This window comes from Leishmania martiniquensis, chromosome 13 (genome assembly GCF_017916325.1).
Source record: "Leishmania martiniquensis isolate LSCM1 chromosome 13, whole genome shotgun sequence".
In the NCBI taxonomy this organism is placed as follows: domain Eukaryota; phylum Euglenozoa; class Kinetoplastea; order Trypanosomatida; family Trypanosomatidae; genus Leishmania; species Leishmania martiniquensis.
In genome coordinates this window covers 22,903-42,025 of record NC_090148.1, presented here as the reverse complement: position 1 = coordinate 42,025, position 19,123 = coordinate 22,903, and the positions used below count along the sequence as shown (strand labels likewise).

Below are 19,123 nucleotides of genomic sequence, written 5' to 3'. Positions count from 1 at the left end.
CCTTTATACAGCCGGACGTGTGCGCATACACGCACACACACACACACACGCTCGCTTCATCTTCACTATCGCGTCTGTGTGCGTTCTCGCCGTGCTTGCTTGCTGGTCTATTTCTATGCATCTGTGCTGCGCGTATGCGAGGCTTCTCTCGCTCTACCATTGGCACAGAACACTAACGAGAAGCAATGTGATGTGGCGGCGATGCACATATTAGCGCTGCACCAGCCATACTGGGAAAGCGAGCAATCGTCAAGAGATTGCCTAAGCAGGGGTTCAGGGAGAGGAGAATGTGGAGTGCGTGCGTCGACGCCCTTACGCACGGATGGGCAGCGCTTTTTGTCGCTCTCCCCCTCGTAGCGGGAAAATCCCCCCTTCCCTCCCTCAGCAGATGCCTCTGTGTGTGATGTACCAACGCAGCTCACTCCGTGCAGCGCTTGTCTTGTGTGGGCCCAACTTGATATGCATGCGCATCCCTCTTTCACGGCGCTCTCTCTCTTCAATTCTCTGCGGCGTCCCTCTCCCGTCTGTATTTTTTTCTCTTTCCTCTTACGGTGGTGCCCTGGGGGTGGGTGGGCGGCATCTGCCGGCCATGGCCCTGCGCACGCACAAGACTTGGAGAGGACCGTCGCCCAGGAATGATTCCAAAAGGCTGCGTAGTGCATGGGTTTCGCGCGGTGTTCTCCCCACTCTCCGTGCGCGCCTACCGTCACTACGGCTTCTTGGTCGTCGAGGACTTTCTGCCGGCGCCGCTTGCCCGTCAGCTGACGGCCACATGCAACGCAGCGGTGCAGCAGCGAGGTGATGACATCTTCCCTGGCCTCGATGCGCAGCACCGCCAGGGCGCTACACTGTCGCTCAACTCGAAGCTGAACCCGCTGGAAGCACCTGGTGGCGCTGCCGATACAGGCGCCCCGTCGCCACCGGCCTCCTCCACGTCGCTGGGCTTCGGCGAGGCGCCGCTGCCGCCGGATCTGCAGAGGGAGTTGGAGGCGTCCGAGCGCCACCGCCATGTGGAGACGCGGACGAAGAAATTATATCTCACGTTGAAAAGTCAACGTGCCGTTGACAGGGCGTACCGCCGACTCACCAAGGCCCGCAAGCGCTACAATGCCTACAGGCGCCTCCGTTCATATGTGACGCCGGAGGAGGAGATGGCGGGTGACATGACGGAGGAGCGCATACGAGAACTGCAATCCAAGTACACCTACGAGGACTTCCAGCACAGCTTCCAGCACTACCGAGACAGCGGGCTCATGGAGAATGAGATTCGGCGCGATCATCACATCAACGACGCGATGGCCTTCATGCAAGGCTGGCCACGCACGTGGTGCTGGCTGTGGTACACATCTCCCGAGCTGAAAGCGCTCGCGGTCTCGGTTACAGGGGCGGTGGGCCAACTCGTTGGAGAGGCTTCGGGGTACTTGGCCGGCGAGGTGGTGCTGCGCGTGTACTCCGACAGCGCGACCGAGGCAACGCCACTGAGCAACGCGACGCCGCTGGGCTTCACCGGCTCCACCACCAACTTTGCCCATGCACATGCGCTGTGCGCGCAGCTGGGACTGGAACAACCGAACCCGACTCAGTCGGGTGCCGCCACGGTGGTTGTGCCAGGTTCTCACCACGTTGTGCGGAGCCTATCACTGGACGGGACGGAGCTCGACCGCTTTCAGTATGGTGGCATCTTCGACGCCGGATCGATGGTGCGAGGGCTGCCAGAGGTAAGTCATCTTCCTGTGGTTGAGCTTCCTCCTCTAGCCCCTGGTGCGGCACTGTTCTTTAACAATTACCTTCTCATGGGGACTCAGGCGAACCTCACTGGAGCCGGGCGGGATGCCGCGGGCAGCGCTGCTAGGGGGCCTGCGACACACATGATGAACTACGCCTTGTCCCTTATACCAGACCGGTGCGTGTTTGACGGCAAGCTGAACTCGTGGGCATCGCGCGATTCGCACGGGCCTCTGTACTCGTGGAAGCGTGGGCAGCTGCTGACGGACGATGCAGCCTTCCCAGTGATTCACAGGGCATTGGATGTCGAGTAAGAGAACAATGTGCGTGAGGGCTGGGGGAGGGTGCGCGGATGTCAAAGGTGATTGGGGGTGCGATACGCAGCCCTCCCCCCCCAAGCACACACACACACACACGTACAAGCAGGTATCCGACGCACCTCTGCGCCGTCTTTAATACATACGCACAGACGTGCATGACTCTCTCTCGCACACCATCTTAATGTGGTGAAGAGAGCAAGCAACAAGATGACATCAGCACAGACGCGCACCAGGGCGCGTGCACACCGCTGCCGCGGCCAAGTGTAGCGATGCTCATCTCGTTGAGTGGGGTCGGCAGTGAAGCGACTCTCGGTGCACAGCGTCTTCTGTGTCTCTCTGTATGACGTGGTGCGAGTTACGTGGCGTGTGTGTGTGTCTGTGTCTGCCATGCCCTGCTGCAAATCGTCGCCCGCACATGCGTACCTTCTCGGTGTACAGACAGTATGCGCCTCTCTCCACAAAGGCCAACGCTACCTTCCCGCACAGTGCTCCCTATATACATGCGTGCCTGTGCCCATGCCATCATGAGCTGACCCCGCTGCCTGTTGTGCATTTTCCTCGCTGCCTTCGATCCCATCGTCATGACTGACACGACTCTTTCACACTAAGAGCAGCCAATCCAGCACACACACACACACGCATACACATGCGCCATTGTGACTTGTGCGGTGTGTGTCTCACGGCGGCCACGCTGCACACGGCGGCTCGGCAGTACTCGGAGTACCGCTCGTCGTACACGGGTGAGCGCAGCCCCCCCTGGGCCGCCCCCGAGGCGGCGCCAGCGTACCCGTCGGCTCGCTCGCAGTTTCCCTTGGAGAGGCCGCGCTTTCGCAAGACCCACATCGAGTGGATGCTGCACCACGGCCACGGAGACCGCTACGGCAAGTACGGCCCGTCGCGCGAAGTTGCGGATTTCGAGTACGCTGATGGCACCCCGTCGAGCGTTAGCGGCAAGCGATTTGCCTTTAAGCATCACCAGGACCATCTGCTGGTGCAGCTCATCCAATCCGCTGCGATGGTCGAGCGTTTTGAGGAGGGGGAGCTGTTGCCGCGCATACCAGGCACCCCAGAGCAGCGCAACTGGGACCCGGAGATTCCGCTGTTCCTCGAGGATGTAGACGAGTTCGGCCGCCCACCGCGGCCTTTAGAAGGCGATATGGTGGCGCGCGTTGTGGAGGAGCGCTTCGCCCAGGAGGGTGGCCGCACACCAGTCAACTTGGCGAACAGGCACGCTGGTGAGATGCTGGAGCCGAACACGATGTTCGCAACGTACGACCCCACCGCCTTTGTCTCCGACGCCATCAAGAGGGACGCGCGGCGGCCCTTCTGGTCGCGTCGCCGATGGGCGCTGAGCGACAACTTCATGGTGCCGGTCAGTCCCAAGCCGAAGAACACCATCAAGGACGAATGAACGGGGGGGGGGAACGCCTACACACGCCATATTTGCGTGTATACGGGCCTGAATACTCGCGATGACCGTGAAGGTGAATGCGCGGTGTGGTGAGGGAAGGCGAGGACCAAAGGGGGCCAGCTCAGAGGGCGCGGAAACAAGGAGGGCAGCTCAGCACTCTCAGGTTGCCAACGTTCCACGCACGCGTGCGCTCAGGGGCAACAGCTGCCCTCATCGCACCGCACAGTGTTCCATATCTCATCCGACCGTCTCTCGCTCTTGCCACCGGTTTCACTGAGTTGAGCCTCGCCCGCCTGCTCGGACGCGGCAGGGGGAGGGGAACGGCGCATCTTGTGCTAGCTTTCTGGAGACCCCTGGTGTGCCTTAGGGGTGTGTGTATGCGTGCTCGCAGGTCTGCGCTGCACCTCTCCCGCGACTGCATGCGGGCCGATGCACTGATACACATTCTCATGCATTCGGGCCTTTGCGCTCCGACGCATGCCCATGCGCACATCTGAGTGTGTGGCCCCTTCTTCTCTTACAGGTCACTGGGGCACCGAGAGGCAGCAAGAGCCGAACGACCGCAGCTATGCACGACACTGCACTGCACTGCTGCTGCTTGGAGGGCTTCGATTGAAGGGGCTGTAGAGGAGGGCACTCATCCCTCGCTCGCAGGCGCGTGCCGCGGCTAATTTTTTTTTGTCGGCAAGGGCAAAGTGCTCAGCGCTAACACGCCGTCTATGCGTGCGCGCTACGTGCGTCTCCACCTCTTCATAACTGTTGACAACGAGTGCCATCTCTGGTTCACCACCTGGAGGATTGCTCTTGGGGAGGCTCCCCGAGGGCCATTGCGCCAGCGTCGCCCCTCAATATCTCACCCCTTCCACTGCGGCATTCCCACGTCCCCCTCTCGAGCCTCTCGCGCTTCACCGTGACGTGTCGCTTCCCTTTCATTCCTCGCACGTTTTTCACTCTCACTCACACCTTTCTTTGTCCCCACCCCTCCCCATACACACAACTGATGTTGCCTGCATGACACAATGCACGGCACTCTCTCTCCGCCCTTCTCCTCAGGTCTACCATTGTTGTCTCGCTCTGGAGGACGTGGTACACATACAGACACACGAACCTAAACAGACGCGCACGCACTCGCCTCGCCCACCCGGCGCCCCACGCTTCGTGGGGATGCGAGAGGATAGCCCGAGCAGCGAACCGCAGAGCCGCCAGTCGGAGCGTACCTGTGGCGTGTCGCCAAGCGGCCCTGGGGCCAGCTCATCTATCATTGTCGCCGTGCGCAAGCGACCCCGCATCCCAGGTCGCGAGGATAACGAGAACGACGTGGTGCGCTGCGGCGAGAATGGCGGGTCCTCCGTCACGGTGTACGAGCCGCGCACGAAGCTCGACCTCACGCCTATCATTGAGCCAAGCAGCTTCAACTACGATCACGTCTTTGGTGAGGCGTGCACCAACGAGGATGTGTACCGCCATTGCTGTCAGCCTCTCCTCCAGAGTGTGCGGGAAGGCGGCGGCGCGGTCATCTTTGCATTTGGGCAGACAGGCAGCGGCAAAACGCACACGATGCTCGGCACTGGGGAGCGTCCTGGCCTTTACAGCCTAGCCGTGACGGAGCTCCTCACCATGACGGAGAGCAGCACCATGACAGCAAGCTTCTATGAGGTGTACGGGTCAAAGCTCTACGACCTGCTCAACGATCGAGCGGAAGTGAAGATGCTGCAGGATGAGTACCAGAACGTGCACATCATGGGCATCACCGAGCAGGTCGTCAGCTCTGTCGACGATGTCCATGCGCTGATGATGAGTGGGCATCAGCTGAGGTCGATAGGCACAACGCATGCGAACGATCGCAGCTCGCGATCGCACGCCGTGCTCGAGATCAAACTGAGACTGGTGGACAGCAGCAGTGAGGTCCAACTGGGCCGCATCACCTTCGTCGACCTTGCAGGCAGCGAGCGGGCCTCTGACACGGCGGAGACGGATGCGAAGACGCGCCGCGAAGGTGCCGAGATCAACAAGTCCCTGCTGGCTCTGAAGGAGTGCATACGCGCGATGTCTATGCGCAAGCGACACATTCCGTTTCGTGGTTCAAAGCTGACGCAGATTCTTCGCGAGAGCTTTGTGGGCCGGTGCAAGACTTGCGTGATTGCGGCGATATCACCCTGTCAGAGCCACTGCGAGGACACGCTCAATACGCTGCGGTACGCGGACCGCATCAAAGAGCTGAAGGGGCCCACAAACCCACACAATGGGGTGAAGCCGATCCCATGTAAGACGTGCGGGCAGCCGATCTTCGTTGGCGACCGGCATGTATGCAAGCGCCAGGTGGCGACCTGCCCCCACTGTAGGCAGGAGGTAGACAGACAGGAGCTCGAGGCGCACATGGCCGAGTGCAGGGATTCGCCTGTGCGCTGCCAGCACTGCAACGAGCGCATGCTGCGTAGCGAAATCGCTAGCCACACTCGCCGGTGCGCCCGCGCGCCGATCCGCTGCAGCGCATGTGGTGCCATAGTACAGCGCCAACTCCTAGACAAGCACACCCAGCAGGAATGCGCGGAGGCGAAGGTGAAGTGCCGGTACTGCGGCGGCGTGCAGAGTCGCCAAACGCTCGCAGCGCATGAGCAGAGCTGCGACGCTGCGAAGGTGGCGTGCCCGTACTGCCTGCAGTTCGTGCGCAAGAGGCGGCTCGAGGGGCACATGGCGAGCTGTGTGCGCAACCCCAACCGCGCAACACAAACTCCGCGCAGCACTGCACTGAGCATCATCGTGCCGAACTCGATGGACACATCGCAGACACTTGTGTCCTCCTGCTCCAGCATCGGGGCGCCGCCGCAGGGTATTTTGAGGGGTGTGATAGTCCCGTCATCGTCGTCGCCGCGCGCATCTTCCGCACTCAACGGCAGCACAGCTGCCGAGCCGGTGGGGCCGGTGACATCTGACGAAGGTACCGGCACACTGAAGTTCACGCGAGCACACTCTTCACGCACTTCGCCGGTTCAGCTGACCAGTAGCACATCCTTTGTTGACCGGCCCGCGTCGCACCGTGCACCGGCAGCGGGCCGTCGCTGGAACGCCGGGGTCCTCGACGCCGAGGAGGCCGGCGCCGCATGCGGTGGTGACGGCGGCAGCGTCGTATGCCCGTATTCGCGCTATGGCTGCCCTGTCAAAGTGACGCGACTAAACCTGGCGGCCCATCTGAAGGAGTCCATGCAGCAGCACCTTGAGCTCGTCACGACATATGCGGACCGCGTGGATGAGCAGAACATGCAGCTGCGACGTCTTGTCATTCACGAGACGGACACTTTGAGCAGTTGGGCGACTACGGGGCGAGTGGACAAGTGAGGCGGTGACGATTTCGAGCGTTTAGCTTTGCCATCTCGCCTCGTCTGTTCCCCTCGCTTCTCATGTGGCGTCATCTTCACCGCGCCGCTGTATCTGCAGAGGTGCATTATCCCCGCGGACTTCTCCAACCGGGCCTGCTCGTCTCTGTGTGTGTCTTCGCTTGCACGTTTGCTTGTGTGTATGTGTCTGTGTGTGATGCGGGTGAGGGGAGGTCTAACAGAGCACTGGGGGGGGTGTCGGAGGGCGAAGTAGCGTAGAGTTGTGCACGCACACACACGCACACACACATACACATTTAGGCTTGGGTGATGGCGCTGCCTACCACTCAATGCTATTGCCTCTCTCTCGTCTCTCGCCTCCTCCTCCAATGCCGCCATTATTGTCCCCGCTCGCAAGGATTCCTCCCACTCACCCGTCACGCTTCATCGTTCCGCTTTTCCCCTGTTCGACGCGGTGTGCGCTACGATTGCTGTTCAAGTCGTCTTGCACTCTTTCACTCTTCTATGTACGCATGGCGGCGCCACACACCACTCTCTCCCCCTCCTCTGCCCGCCGCTGCGCCGGTCGCAACATCATTAGAAGACAACGCTGATGCGCCTCGCTCAGGGGTCCGCCCCCCTCCGCCCCCTCTTTCTCTCTATGCCTCCTTTGTGAGCACCCCTGCATTACACAGAGACACATACGCACGCACATACACACTTAAACGATTTTCTCGCTTAAGGCGCCTTCCCCCCCTCCTCCTCCCCCCACCCCCATCGCCTCCCTCTGTGTTTTCACTGTTTGGAATGGCGCGCGAGCTCATGTACATCCACTGGACTGCCCTTCTGTCCCTCTCCCTTTCAGTTTAACCCCTCTCTCCCCTTCGCCCCCTCAACACGCGCACGCCTCTTCCTCGCGGAGGCAATTTTGCCCACCCATTGCCCCTTTTCCTCTGTGCAATGTGCCTCTTATTCGTTGAGTGTTCCCCCCTTCTGTTTCGCGCGCGCTCTCGCCTAATATCGCGTGTGCGTGCCGACTTCTCCTCCTCCTCCTCCCCCTTTCTCATGCACGGACATACCCTCGTGCGCCCCCCCACTCACGGGCGCGCGGCTCGTTCTCTGCTGATGGCGCTGCTGCTTCTCGCGCGTACGATAGTCTTTGTGTGTGTATGTGGTGGTGGTGGGGAGGTGCCAGAGAAGTTGAGGAGGAGCGGAGGGACTGCGTAGATGAGCACGCCAACACGATAGAGAATAGGCTGGAGCTGGCGGACTCTTGAGTCCAGTGCTGTGCGTGTGTGTGTGCAGAGATGCACGACGGCTTTTCCTCCCCGTCGGCGGCTTTTGCACGAGTGCTATTGTGGCTGCGATGGAGGTGGCCGTGCGCGTCCCTGGGACCCTCTGTGCCCCCCTGCCGGCTGTGAAGTTTTCTGTGGCGCTTTTTTCACACATCCGTCGAGGATACGACACAAGAAGATGGGCAGCCGAGTACTCGCATATAGACAGACACCGACTCGCAGCTTTTCTCAGCACGCACCTGCGTATCGCGCGAAGCCATCATGCATCTCGGCATTCACTTTCGCGTGTCTCCTCAGAGAGGCGGCAGAAACTCACTTTTTCTTTTGCTCATCTCGGCTGTTCGCCACTGGTTCGCAGTCGATGGCTCGGCAGCTGCTCTGTAGGGCCGATGACCCCCCCTTCCAGTCTAGCTGCTGCGCTTCCTACCTACTCCTCCCCCTCCGCACCCGTGGGTCTGCTGCTAGACTTTGCCTCTCTCCTTCCCGGCCTTCTTTCCCCCGCCCCCCTCCCCACGCGCGCACCCCCCGCTCCCTTTCCTCTTCTCTCTGTCTGTCTCTCTCACGCCTCGCTGCTGACCGGCGAGCGCCGCCAGTCGCTCCCCTCTCAGCTTCTCATTCGCGATGCCCTCTCTTACCCTTTCCCATTTTGAACCCTGATGGCCCACACGCCGACACCCGTGGAAGCGATAGGTGGCCCGCAGAAGATGCTGAGGAGAAGCCGCAAAGAAAGGAGAGGTCCTCACTCTGAGACACTTGTCTGTGGAAAAGGCGAAGCGCGCTCAGCTGTCAGCGCTCTCCTTGTCTCATCTCCACCGTCTCTGCGAGCTTTTCGCCTCTTTCGGATGCGAACTGCTGATGAGGGGTCGGCGATGGAGCGCGGAACGGACCTGCTTCGTGTTGGTGTGTCGTATGTGACTGTCTTCTCTTTCTCTGTGCGAGCGTGCGTGCGCCTCTTTCGCTCTTGTGCGAAACATACACACACATATATGTATGTATGTATATATTTAGAGCTCATAAGCAAACGGGCTTCCTCCTACGCAGAAACTTGGGTACGATACGCGTATGCCTCTGCGTGTGCATCGGTGTGTGCGCGTGTGCGTGCACAGCCGTGTAGCGTCAGCAGCGACAGACTAGCACAGCCGCTTATTTGTCCCTCTCTCTTTCTCCTTACCCGTGCGCGCGTGACTGTCCCTCCATTCTTCCACCTCCCCCATGCGTGCTTCTGCCCCACGACCGACGCTGCAGCGCGAGATCGGCTGCCCCCTCTCTCGCTCACTCTGACGCATACAGACGCCTACTAGACTTTTCGTCTTCAGCAAATAACAATGAGCAATGTGGACGCCTCAAACATCCCCTCTGTTGCTGCTGCTGCTGCTGCAACCACTGAGTCGCCCGCGCCAGCGGGCGGGGGTCGGAGGAGTCCTGTTCTTACTGCGGAGGAGATGAAGGAGTTTGCGGAGCTGCGGTGGCAGAACCAGCTTCTGAAGGCTGAGAATGCGGTGCTGCTGCGCAAACTTGAGGAGGAGCGGGCGCAACGGCGGCAGTCTCAGCTCAATGAGAACCACTACAACTTGGAAGCGAAGGCGTGCCGCGATGCTATCGAAAAAACTGATGGCAACACGCAGGTGCTCGCCCTGCACGATGAGCTGCAGCGTCTCAGAAAGAAGTGCGACGTCTACGCTGAGGCGGTGGAGGAGTCTCGAAGTTACTTCTTTGAGATGAAACGGCTGTACATGGAGGTGTCACCCTACCTGCGCTCGTTGTCCGGCAATGCTCCGGCGAACAGCTCAACGCCCTCGTAAGAGAGAGAGGGAGGAAGAGAAGGCGGCGGTGCGCGATGGTCGATGTGGCGCTGCTCTTCGCTGCCTACCCGCGCGATCTGGCGTGCTTCTTTCTTCCCACGCCCCACGTGCGCTGCGTGTCGCCCGTGGCCGTCTGATGCACTTTTCCTCCGATGCTCGTGCGCACGCCTTGCCCTGTGCATGTGCACTGCCCGAAATGGGCCGCTGACCTTTGCTGACTACCGTCTCCCCCTTTTTCTGCTGCTGCCGCTGCTTTGGAGTTGGTGGTACTGGCAGACACGCAACCAATGCCACCCCTCTCCACGTTAGCCCCGCTCGAAACACGCAGCGGCTGCTGGCGCCTCGCCCTCTCTTCTGTTATGTATGTCGGTTCACGTTGAAGTGATGGTGTGGATGTCTGATGCACCGGCCGGCACACGAGTGCGCAGCTGAACATGTGCCATCCTCCGCAGAGAAAGCGGTGTCTGTTGTATTCTCAACTTCTCTGTAGAGCGCACGGCCCACTGGTGGCTGTGAATGACCCCTCCTCCCTCCCCCTGACACCCCTCAACGCTTCCACCCTCTCCTCTTACGCTGCTCACGTTCCACTCGCTCCTCTCTGCCCCTCTTTGGCCATACCCTCGGGAGAGGGGCGTTCGGTCGACTGTCTGCCTCCAGTGCCTGTGGCCTCTCGCTCGATCGCTCTTCTTTCTCCCTGTCACGCCCGCACTCGCCACAGTCATCCACGTCAATGCATATTGCGAGCCCATCGTCGTGCCCCGACTTTTCTCTCTCTCCATTCTTCACAGATTGTGCGTAAACACGCAAGCACACACCTGCCCGCGTGTGGACACGCCCTGGCCAGCTTCCGGTAAGTGTTGCCGTCCCTTTTTGTCAGGTGCGCGCCCCCATCTCTTCTGCCTCGACTCTGCTTCTCCCTCCTACCCCTGTGCGGCGTAAGTTTCCGCCGTGGCAGCAGAAACGTCCGCGCGGCCGAGCCACCACCAACCCCCTCTGCCCAACCCGCAGAAGCAACATGAGGCCCGACTACATGGGTGCTATGTTCCTGTGCACCAGCGTTATGTCCTTCAACGCTGGGATATGGCAAATTTTTCGCAGGGGCCAGAAGAAGCAGTTGATGGAGAACCACAAAAACGTTGAGAAGACTCCGCTGGCGGACTTGCCGCCCAAAAACGCGATGGTGAACGAGTGCGAGTTCCGTCGAGTGATGCTCGACGGGTCCTTCGACAACGAGGGCTCGTGCCTGGTAGGCCCGCGCTCTGTTCCGTCGTACAAGGGTGCCGCGAACGAGGACGAGAGTCGCGGCGGCTTCCTTGTCATGACGCCCTTCGAGATCGCGAACACCGGTAAGTTTGTGATGGTGAACCGCGGCTTTGTCCCGATCGACGCCGGGAAGCACCGCACGATCTTGACACAGTACATCGGCGAGGGTTTTGCCCCTGGCCAAGTCCGCGGCATTCTGCGCAAGGAGGAGTTCATCGGCGGGTCTCTTATATGGGGCGCGAGCCCGGACAATGAAGGCCCAGTGGCGGCGGACCTATCGTGGCTGGCGATACGGCCGTGGAATATGGCCATGGCCTACTACCGCCGTCGCTGGGGTGCTGAGCACCTCGAAGAGAGCACTGAGAAACACGGCGCTCACCACTACTATGTGGAGATGCTGGAGGACTTCTCAGGCGACGACCAGCGCATGGTGCGCGGACGCGCGTGGCCTCGCCGCCGCGAGGTGGATGAGGTCACCTACGTCCACCTCACACCTGTAGTGCACTCCATGTACATCATCTTCTGGTTCTCTGTCACCGCGGGCTCTCTGTACGGAATGCTGCGGTGCTGGCGGCGCCAGCAAGACATCTTCGCGCTGCGCAAGCTCGTGAATAAGCAGTCGATGCAGCTGGAGACCCGGCGGCAGGAGGATGCGCAGGCGTACATGAAGGCTGTAGAGGAGGTGGAGCGACTGAAGAGGATCGGCACTGCTGCTGCCGCACAAATCGACATTGGCAAGCCTACTGCCGCCGCCCATGCAAAGAAATCGGCCTCGGAGGAAAGGGGTGACTCGGGGCCATGCCAGTAGCGCGTCTTGGCTGAGCTCACCGCACGCCTCAGCTCTCTGTGACAGGAGAGCCGCTTGTGCAACCTTTGGCGGGCTCCCTTCGCTTACTGTGGTTGGGAGTGACATTGTCTTTGATGCACAACACTTGACTTTGGCGTGTTGGAGAGGTGGTGTGTGTGTGCAATGATGGCGGCGACTGCAATTAGCCTTGAGGCGCGCGTATGCTCGCGTGCGGCGTGGCCGCTCCCTCCTCTCTCCTTTTCGCAGCCTTTTCCCTCGCTGACTCCTGACGGCTGTGCGGATGTCGCTCACTCTTCTCGTCCCTGATGGCCCTGCCCCAGAAGGCTTCCCACTTTAACCCCGCGTACTTCCGCACTGCCGCTTCTCTTCACTCTCCTCGCTTGAGTCGAGAGAAAGTGCAGTGCGCTCGCATCCAGGGAGGCGATGGGCTCACACAGGCACAGATGCGCTCTCTTCTGCAGTGTCGCTTAACGTCAGCGGGACAGACTCATACACGGATCGGATAGCAGCCTGACAGGCACACACACACACACGCAGGCACACAGCGGAACTCGCGGCGGTTTGCTACTCTTTGTGCCCCGGTCTCGCAGCATTCATGCAGAGCTTTACGGTGCACAGGGCGCGCCTCCCCGCCTCGCACCTCCGCAAGCGCGTGCGTGTTTGCCTGTGTAGGCGCTACGTGAATGCTGTGAGCATTGCGTTTCTTCCATCGCTCTCTTGCTTTACCTTCCTCCCTCTCCTCTCCGTCTGCTCGCACACAGACCCTCGCACACACACGAGGCTGGCGGCGCTCTGTGCTTTGGCTGAGGCCTTAGCCCATACGCACGGGGAGCTGGTCGACATACACACAGAAACGTGCTTGCGTAGCCAACTTCATCGCCATCGCTGCCTCACGCTTTACCCGCGCCTCAATCACGGTCTTCCCGACGGACCTGCACTACTTACTCAGCACCCTTTCCGGTCCTCGCCACCTCCTCCGCCTTGTGCTCACCATCGGACAACTTACGCTCGGAGCCGCTCTCCCTCCCCACCCACCAGGACCGCCATGGCGGCCTCGATCGGCACCTTTGCCGATTTTGCGCGCGAATGGGGTGGCCTCCTCGCACAGGACTCGTCCGCGTCATTGGAGCACCTCTTCAACGCATATGTGAGACTCAAAGAGGCCAATCATCTCATTGGTACTGACGGCGGCGGCAGCGGTGAGCCGCCGTTGGGCTCTCCTCTCGCGTCCATCGAGGATTTCACAGACGTCTGGGCCGCTGCCAAACGGGCGAACAAGGAGTGGGAGGCATCGTGCATGGTGCGCAGCATACGTCGCTCCATCAGCGGCTCCGTCACCCAAAGCCGGCTGGCGCTGTCCATGCTCTGCTGGGCCGCCACGCTGTGGCAACAGGAGCAGAGCATTTTCACGGAGTTCCTTTCACAAGTACGCGAGGCCATCCACCATGCGACTCTGCGCTGCGCCGCCTGCGCTGATGGAAAGGGAGTGGAATCGATCTACGAAGATGTTGCAATCTGCGTCGCTCTCGAGCTGCTCGGCTGGCACGACAGCTTGCTGATTTGCCTGCTGCGTTCCACAGCCTTCACCTCACCTCTGCGCAGCGAGGAGGGCGTCCTCTTGTTCATTCGAAAGGTCGCCCAAGAGCTCGCCTCAGCCCTCAGTCCACGCGGATACAGCACCGGCAGCACGCCCGCCATCACCACCACCCGCACGTCGGCGCTGAGCAGCTCCTTCGAGCACGAGCCACCCGCAACATCCACCGCCGGTCATGCGAAGAGAAAAGTGGCGGCGCTGACGTTCGCTGGAGCGTCTGGGGACGGGGCTGTCGTTGTCACCTCGTCGAGGCGACCGTTTCCTGCAGGGCACGCAGCCTCAGCGTCGCGGCGCCGTGTCGCGCACCCGCGCGCGGTGAGGTGCAGGGGCAAAACTGTCTCCATCGCAGCCCTCATCGCCTTCCCCGGCAATGCTGCTGCCACCCAAAAACCGCGGCAGACGGCATTCACCAAAGTGACCGTCGGTGAGACCGCTGCGCCGGCGCCCACGAAGCCGCTGACCGTGTCCAAGACACGTGCAGCGGCAGTCTCTGCTGCCTCGCCCTGTCTGCCGCTGCCGCCTTCGTCGAGCCAGTCCTCTCCTCCTGCGCGCACCCCCCTGTCACGGACACCGACGAGCGGATCGGTGGCACCGACGCTGGCCTCCACTCACCGTTCGTCTACCGCCATCGCAGCCCACTCTGCGTACAAGCGGGTGGATGGCGCTCCGCCAGACGTGTGCCGCCCTCCCATCCGCCCTTCTGCACGTCAGCAGGACCCGCTGCAGAGAAAGGGTGAAGCCTACAACACGCCTAAGCCGTCTAGTGAGCTTACAGCAAGCTGAAGACGTGTAAGGAGGATGAAAGTCGCGCTGTGCGTTAGAGCGTGATAGATGGTGAACGCATGACGGCGAACGTCAAGAGGTAAGAGAGTGCAGTAAGAGGTGGTCTGAGGAAGGCTGAGCTTGCGCACACTGCCGAAGCCATCGGAGCGTCGGGGGGGCATGGATGGCTGTGCGTACCTCTCTCTTTCTGTTCTGGGGGCGCCGTGTACACAGTCTTCACAGCTCCTGGCACGCTTTTAGGTGCCGCTGCGCATGACAAAGGCAGCCGGGCGGGTGCACTTCTTTTGAATCTCCTCTCTTGTTGCTTTCGATTTGTTTCTTGTCCTTTCTGCAGTCCTGCGCCATTTTGCGAGGCCGGCCTTGGGGAACCGGGGTCGGGAGGGAATGGAGGAGCCGGTGAAGGAGTCGCAGGCCTCTCGCACCGCCCAGAGTCGCCCCTGCCGCGGTTTACAGCCCCTCAACCCGTCCCTCGTTCTGGCACTGTTGAGCCGTCTTTGATAGCTACGTTCGTTAGCGCGCTTTTTTTACTATTATTATTTCGTGTTGATTGGCCGGCCATGCGAGAGAGGGATGCCGCCGCTGCCTTCCTGCTCCTCTGCGTGATACCTCTCCATTCTCTCTCGAGTCCCCAAAGGTCAACGCAGTGGCCCCGCTACGCTCGACCCCCCCTCCTCCCCTCCCCTCACCCACAAAGGGATTCACCCCCACGAAAGTTATTTTTGTCGATTCAGATGGTGCGCTTGCCCATCTTGGCAGAACAGAGAAGTGAAGCACGAGAGAGGCTCGAGCGGGGCACCTCGTCGAGACGCCCGCACAGGCATGCATGCCCCTGCTGGCAGCTGTGCCTGCATGCTCAATTGCGCTGCATATATTCAGGGCAGGCGTACCAACGCACGCGCTTGTGCGCACATAGAAGATGATGCGTCGGATTAGAACCGCTGACAAGCTGGGGAAAAAAGTGCGTGAGCGCCACGCGCCCGGGCAAGGGTATGGGATGAGGGGGAGGAAGGGTGCGCCGATGCGGGGTGGTGGGGCAGAGAGGTGCGGAGGTGACTGTGTGTCTTTTCCTGCGTGCGTGAGTGATGGATGCGGGAACGAAGGAGAAGGATGGCGCACTGCGCCGCCATGGGGCCATGATATGCATGATCAGCAGGACACACACACACACACACACGTACGCGCACGCGAACACCGCTTTTCTGGTGCCCCTCGTCGTCTCTTCCCTGGTGTGTGCTGCGCAACCTCCGCCTTTCACGCTGAGTGATTGCGAGGGGCGCGCGCAGAGAGTGAGGAGGGGGGAGCGGCTCGCTTTCTCTCTCTCGCGCCCGCTCGCTTGCTCGTCGAGTCTCTCAGCTTCTCTTCCCGCAACGTTCATTTTCGCGCCTCCTCCCATGAGGGAACAAACGAAGGAGTAGCTCGCCACGCTGAGTGCTCGTGAGCCTCGAGCCTCTGCAAATTGCACGAAAGCCGCACACGAAAGACACGGTCCGGCTACCTCCCCGTATGCCGCATCTTGCTTGCTCTCTCTCTCTATGTCCCTGCTGAGGGGTGGGAAAAAAAGGCGCCGTGCTCTTCGTGTGCATGTGGCCACGAGCATGTCGCCGGGCACATCGCTAGCAGAGTCCGAAAGCTGCCGTGTCAGCGGTGGCTGTCAGCGCCGACGTTGCCTGTGTATGTGCCCTCCGTCATGCCTTTCATTTCGACCAGCCAAGGAATCACTAGGGCACGTGCGTGAATGCTTGCAGTGCTCCTGCGCACCCCTCGGTTCGGCTGACGGGGCCTCTCCACCACTACTCTCGGCTTCTCCACCGCCTTCGACTGCTTTTCTTTCTTGCGTGTCTTTCCGCACCCTCGCCGCTGCGCCAAATATGCGCTTTCGCTGATGCCCTCCGCGCGCTCTCCTCTTTGTGGCGCGGCGGAACGCTTCCGCGCGGACACCACCGTCCTCTGCGCTGCACCCTCTCTCCCACCCTTTCTCTTGATGCGTCGCTGGGTGCCACGGCTCAGCTGCGCATTCGTGCCTTTCGAGAATCTGCTCTCCTCCATCAACCCTTCCTCCTTACGGTGCGATCCGCTTGCTGGCGCCTTCCGCGTATCTCCTCGCTTCCTCACCTCGCAAGCAACGGCAAGCGACCATGGAGGCGTACAAGCAACTGGAAAAGCTCTTCCAGAAGCTCTACAACTTCTCTCATCTTCTGAATCTGGGCAGATGGGATGCCGAGACAATGATGCCCTCGAAGGGCTCTGCTGCGCGTGGCGCCGCCCTAGGTGAGCTATACGGACTGATCGCTGAGCTGACCACTGATTCCAGCACGAAGGCGCTGCTGGATGAAGCTGAGTCAGCCACGGCTGTGCTCACCACCGCCCAGCAGGCGAACTTGCGGGAGATGCGTCGCCTTTACACAGCTCAAGTCGCGCTTCCGAACGAGTTCAGCGCGCGCAAGGCGAGGCTCGCAGCGACTACGCCGATTATCTGGGCTAAATGCCGGAGCGACAACAATTTTGCGACCTTCCTACCGGCTCTGAAGGAAATGATTGCGCTCGCGCGCAGGGAGGCGCAGTATCGGTCCGCTGCGACGGGCAAGCCGCTCTACGAGGCCCTATTCAATCAGTACGAATGCGGCATGTCACTGGAGACGGTGGAGCGCATCTTCTCCGATATGAAGTCGTGGCTGCCAGAGCTGCTGCAGAAGATCCTGGCTGCGCAGAAGGACTCGGGGCTACAGGTGATAGCGCCCGAGACGCCCTTTTCAAGGGACAAGCAGGAGTCCCTTGGTCGCCACCTCATGAAGGTGTGGGGCTTTGACTTTGAAGCAGGTCGACTGGATATTTCCGCGCACCCGTTCATGGGTATGGTGAAAGAGGACTCACGCATCACCACCAACTATGACCTCGAGGACTTCACCAAGGCGCTCTTCGCGACAATCCACGAGACGGGGCATTCCAAATACGAGACGAACTGCGGCCCGATGGAGATGCGTGGCCAGCCGGTGTGTGAGGCGCGCTCGATGTCTATCCACGAGAGCCAGTCGCGCTTTGCCGAGGTTGTGATTGGCCACTCTGCCGCCTTCTCCCAGTTCCTCGCTCCGCTGCTGAGAGAGCACCTCGGTGACCAGCCCGCGTTTTCTCAGGAGAACGTGCGGCTCATGAACCAGACGGTGAAGCCCAGCTTCATCCGGATCCGCGCGGATGAGGTGTGCTACCCGCTGCACATTCTGCTACGCTACGAGATCGAGCGTGCCCTCATTGAGGGTACAATGGAGGCGGAGGAAATCCCGCACGTATGGAGCGAGAAGATGAAGGCGTACCTGGGCCTGGAGACGGAGGGCCGTGACGACATTGGTTGCCTGCAGGACACACACTGGGCAATGGGTGCCTTTGGCTACTTCCCGACGTACTCGCTTGGCTCCATGTTCGCTGCGCAGCTGATGGCAGCAATCAGGAGGGAGCTTGGCGAAGACACAGTCGACAAGTGCATCCGCACTGGCCAGCTGGAGCCGATCTTTGCGAGGCAGAAGGAGAAGATATGGGATCAGGGCTGCCTACTCGAGACGGAGGAGCTGATGATCAAGGCTACCGGCGAAGCACTGAACCCCAAGTACTTCCGTGAGTACCTGGAGCGCCGCTACCTGCGCCACGAGGACTGAGCGAGGTGCTACACTCCGTCACGCTCACCAGAGGAAAGGGAGCAGCATGCGGAGAGAAAGCGTACACGACCGGCTTCCCGAGACAGAGAGAGAGGGCTGATGAGGCCGAAAACTCCCTCACCAACATCCTGCCGGCACGCAGACGCAAGTGCACAGGCCAATCACTGCGTGCTCGTGCGCCGCAAGGAGGCGCAGCTGTCTCTCTGTTTTCTTCGTTGTCGATAGTGCGGCTCGCGCGCTGCGCGGCATTTCATCTGTCAGGATGGTGCCTTTTCCGTCTCTCTTTGTGTGCCCTGCGAGTCCGAAAAAACTGTCACGGCACCCCGAAAAGTGAGGCTAAAAAGCATTTTGTTTCCTGAAGCGAATACGATTGGCAAAAAGAGAGATGCGCGCACCGACTTCTAAGGGGCCGTGCGGATGCGCATGGCAGAGGCCAATGACCACAGGTGAAGAACATGCCAGATGGAGAGAAGGCGGTGCTCCGTGCCCACTTCTTCGTGTGCTCCAGGTGTGCAGAGGTGTTGTACGACGTGCGCTACCCTCCCCCTCCCCACTGTCGCGCACTCCACCTTTTTTCTCCGTCGCTGTCCACGCTGACCCGCTGTCTCCTTCGTCCGCTGCGGTATGTGCCGTCGTGAGCCACAGGAGTCGTGCGCATCTTTGCCTGTGTTGCCATCTCTGCCTTACTTGCCGATGCTGCGGTGTGCCCCTCTCTTCCTGTTACCTTTTAAGACATCCTTTTAGTTGTTTTTTCTTTCCGTGCAGCAACCGACGGGCGGGCGTCAACGCTACGCTGTGGAGTGACTGGGAGGTGGAAGCGAGGGTCGAGAAGATGGCTGACCTCGCAGTGCTAGTGTGCGGTGCTCAACTGCCTTTCTTTCTCTTGCCCCTCTCTGTGTTCCCCCTCCTCCACTTTCTCACGGTACCACTGGCGCTTTGAGGCTTTCTCTCTCTTCCGTGCACCTCTACCTTCCGTTCTGTGTTGCCCCCCTCCCAGTGGTGAAGTGCGCACGCGCACACCACACTCGAGTGCGTACATCGGCTTGCGTGTGCTGTGCGTGGTGTACGCGTAAGTTGCCTCTGAATTTCGTATGTCTTAGGCTTTCTTTCGCCACATCTCGCCTCGCAGAGGGCGCAGGCGCACTCGAGGCTGGCGAGCGA

General features: G+C 60.6%; 7 protein-coding genes across 7 annotated transcripts; all 7 read left to right on the top strand.

Annotated features, from left to right (window-relative positions):
• Positions 1–635: 635 nt before the first annotated feature.
• LSCM1_05827 (uncharacterized protein) lies at positions 636–2,039 on the top strand (the record flags this gene model as incomplete). The annotated part of the gene is made up of 1 exon (XM_067323266.1): positions 636–2,039. One exon carries the CDS (start codon positions 636–638, stop codon positions 2,037–2,039), a length of 1,404 nt encoding a protein of 467 aa, XP_067180217.1.
• A 652-nt stretch (positions 2,040–2,691) lies between these two features.
• LSCM1_05826 (uncharacterized protein) lies at positions 2,692–3,456 on the top strand (the record flags this gene model as incomplete). Its single annotated transcript, XM_067323265.1, has 1 exon — positions 2,692–3,456. One exon carries the CDS (start codon positions 2,692–2,694, stop codon positions 3,454–3,456), a length of 765 nt encoding a protein of 254 aa, XP_067180216.1.
• A 1,164-nt stretch (positions 3,457–4,620) lies between these two features.
• Positions 4,621–6,792, top strand: LSCM1_05825 (uncharacterized protein; the record flags this gene model as incomplete). Its single annotated transcript, XM_067323264.1, has 1 exon — positions 4,621–6,792. One exon carries the CDS (start codon positions 4,621–4,623, stop codon positions 6,790–6,792), a length of 2,172 nt encoding a protein of 723 aa, XP_067180215.1.
• Positions 6,793–9,390: 2,598 nt separating this feature from the next.
• On the top strand, positions 9,391–9,867 carry LSCM1_05824 (uncharacterized protein; the record flags this gene model as incomplete). Its single annotated transcript, XM_067323263.1, has 1 exon — positions 9,391–9,867. The coding sequence occupies one exon, from the start codon at positions 9,391–9,393 to the stop codon at positions 9,865–9,867; it is 477 nt and encodes a 158-aa protein (XP_067180214.1).
• A 1,015-nt stretch (positions 9,868–10,882) lies between these two features.
• LSCM1_05823 (uncharacterized protein) lies at positions 10,883–11,938 on the top strand (the record flags this gene model as incomplete). Its single annotated transcript, XM_067323262.1, has 1 exon — positions 10,883–11,938. One exon carries the CDS (start codon positions 10,883–10,885, stop codon positions 11,936–11,938), a length of 1,056 nt encoding a protein of 351 aa, XP_067180213.1.
• A 1,045-nt stretch (positions 11,939–12,983) lies between these two features.
• LSCM1_05822 (uncharacterized protein) lies at positions 12,984–14,315 on the top strand (the record flags this gene model as incomplete). The annotated part of the gene is made up of 1 exon (XM_067323261.1): positions 12,984–14,315. One exon carries the CDS (start codon positions 12,984–12,986, stop codon positions 14,313–14,315), a length of 1,332 nt encoding a protein of 443 aa, XP_067180212.1.
• A 2,135-nt stretch (positions 14,316–16,450) lies between these two features.
• LSCM1_05821 (uncharacterized protein) lies at positions 16,451–17,962 on the top strand (the record flags this gene model as incomplete). The annotated part of the gene is made up of 1 exon (XM_067323260.1): positions 16,451–17,962. The coding sequence occupies one exon, from the start codon at positions 16,451–16,453 to the stop codon at positions 17,960–17,962; it is 1,512 nt and encodes a 503-aa protein (XP_067180211.1).
• Positions 17,963–19,123: the final 1,161 nt, after the last annotated feature.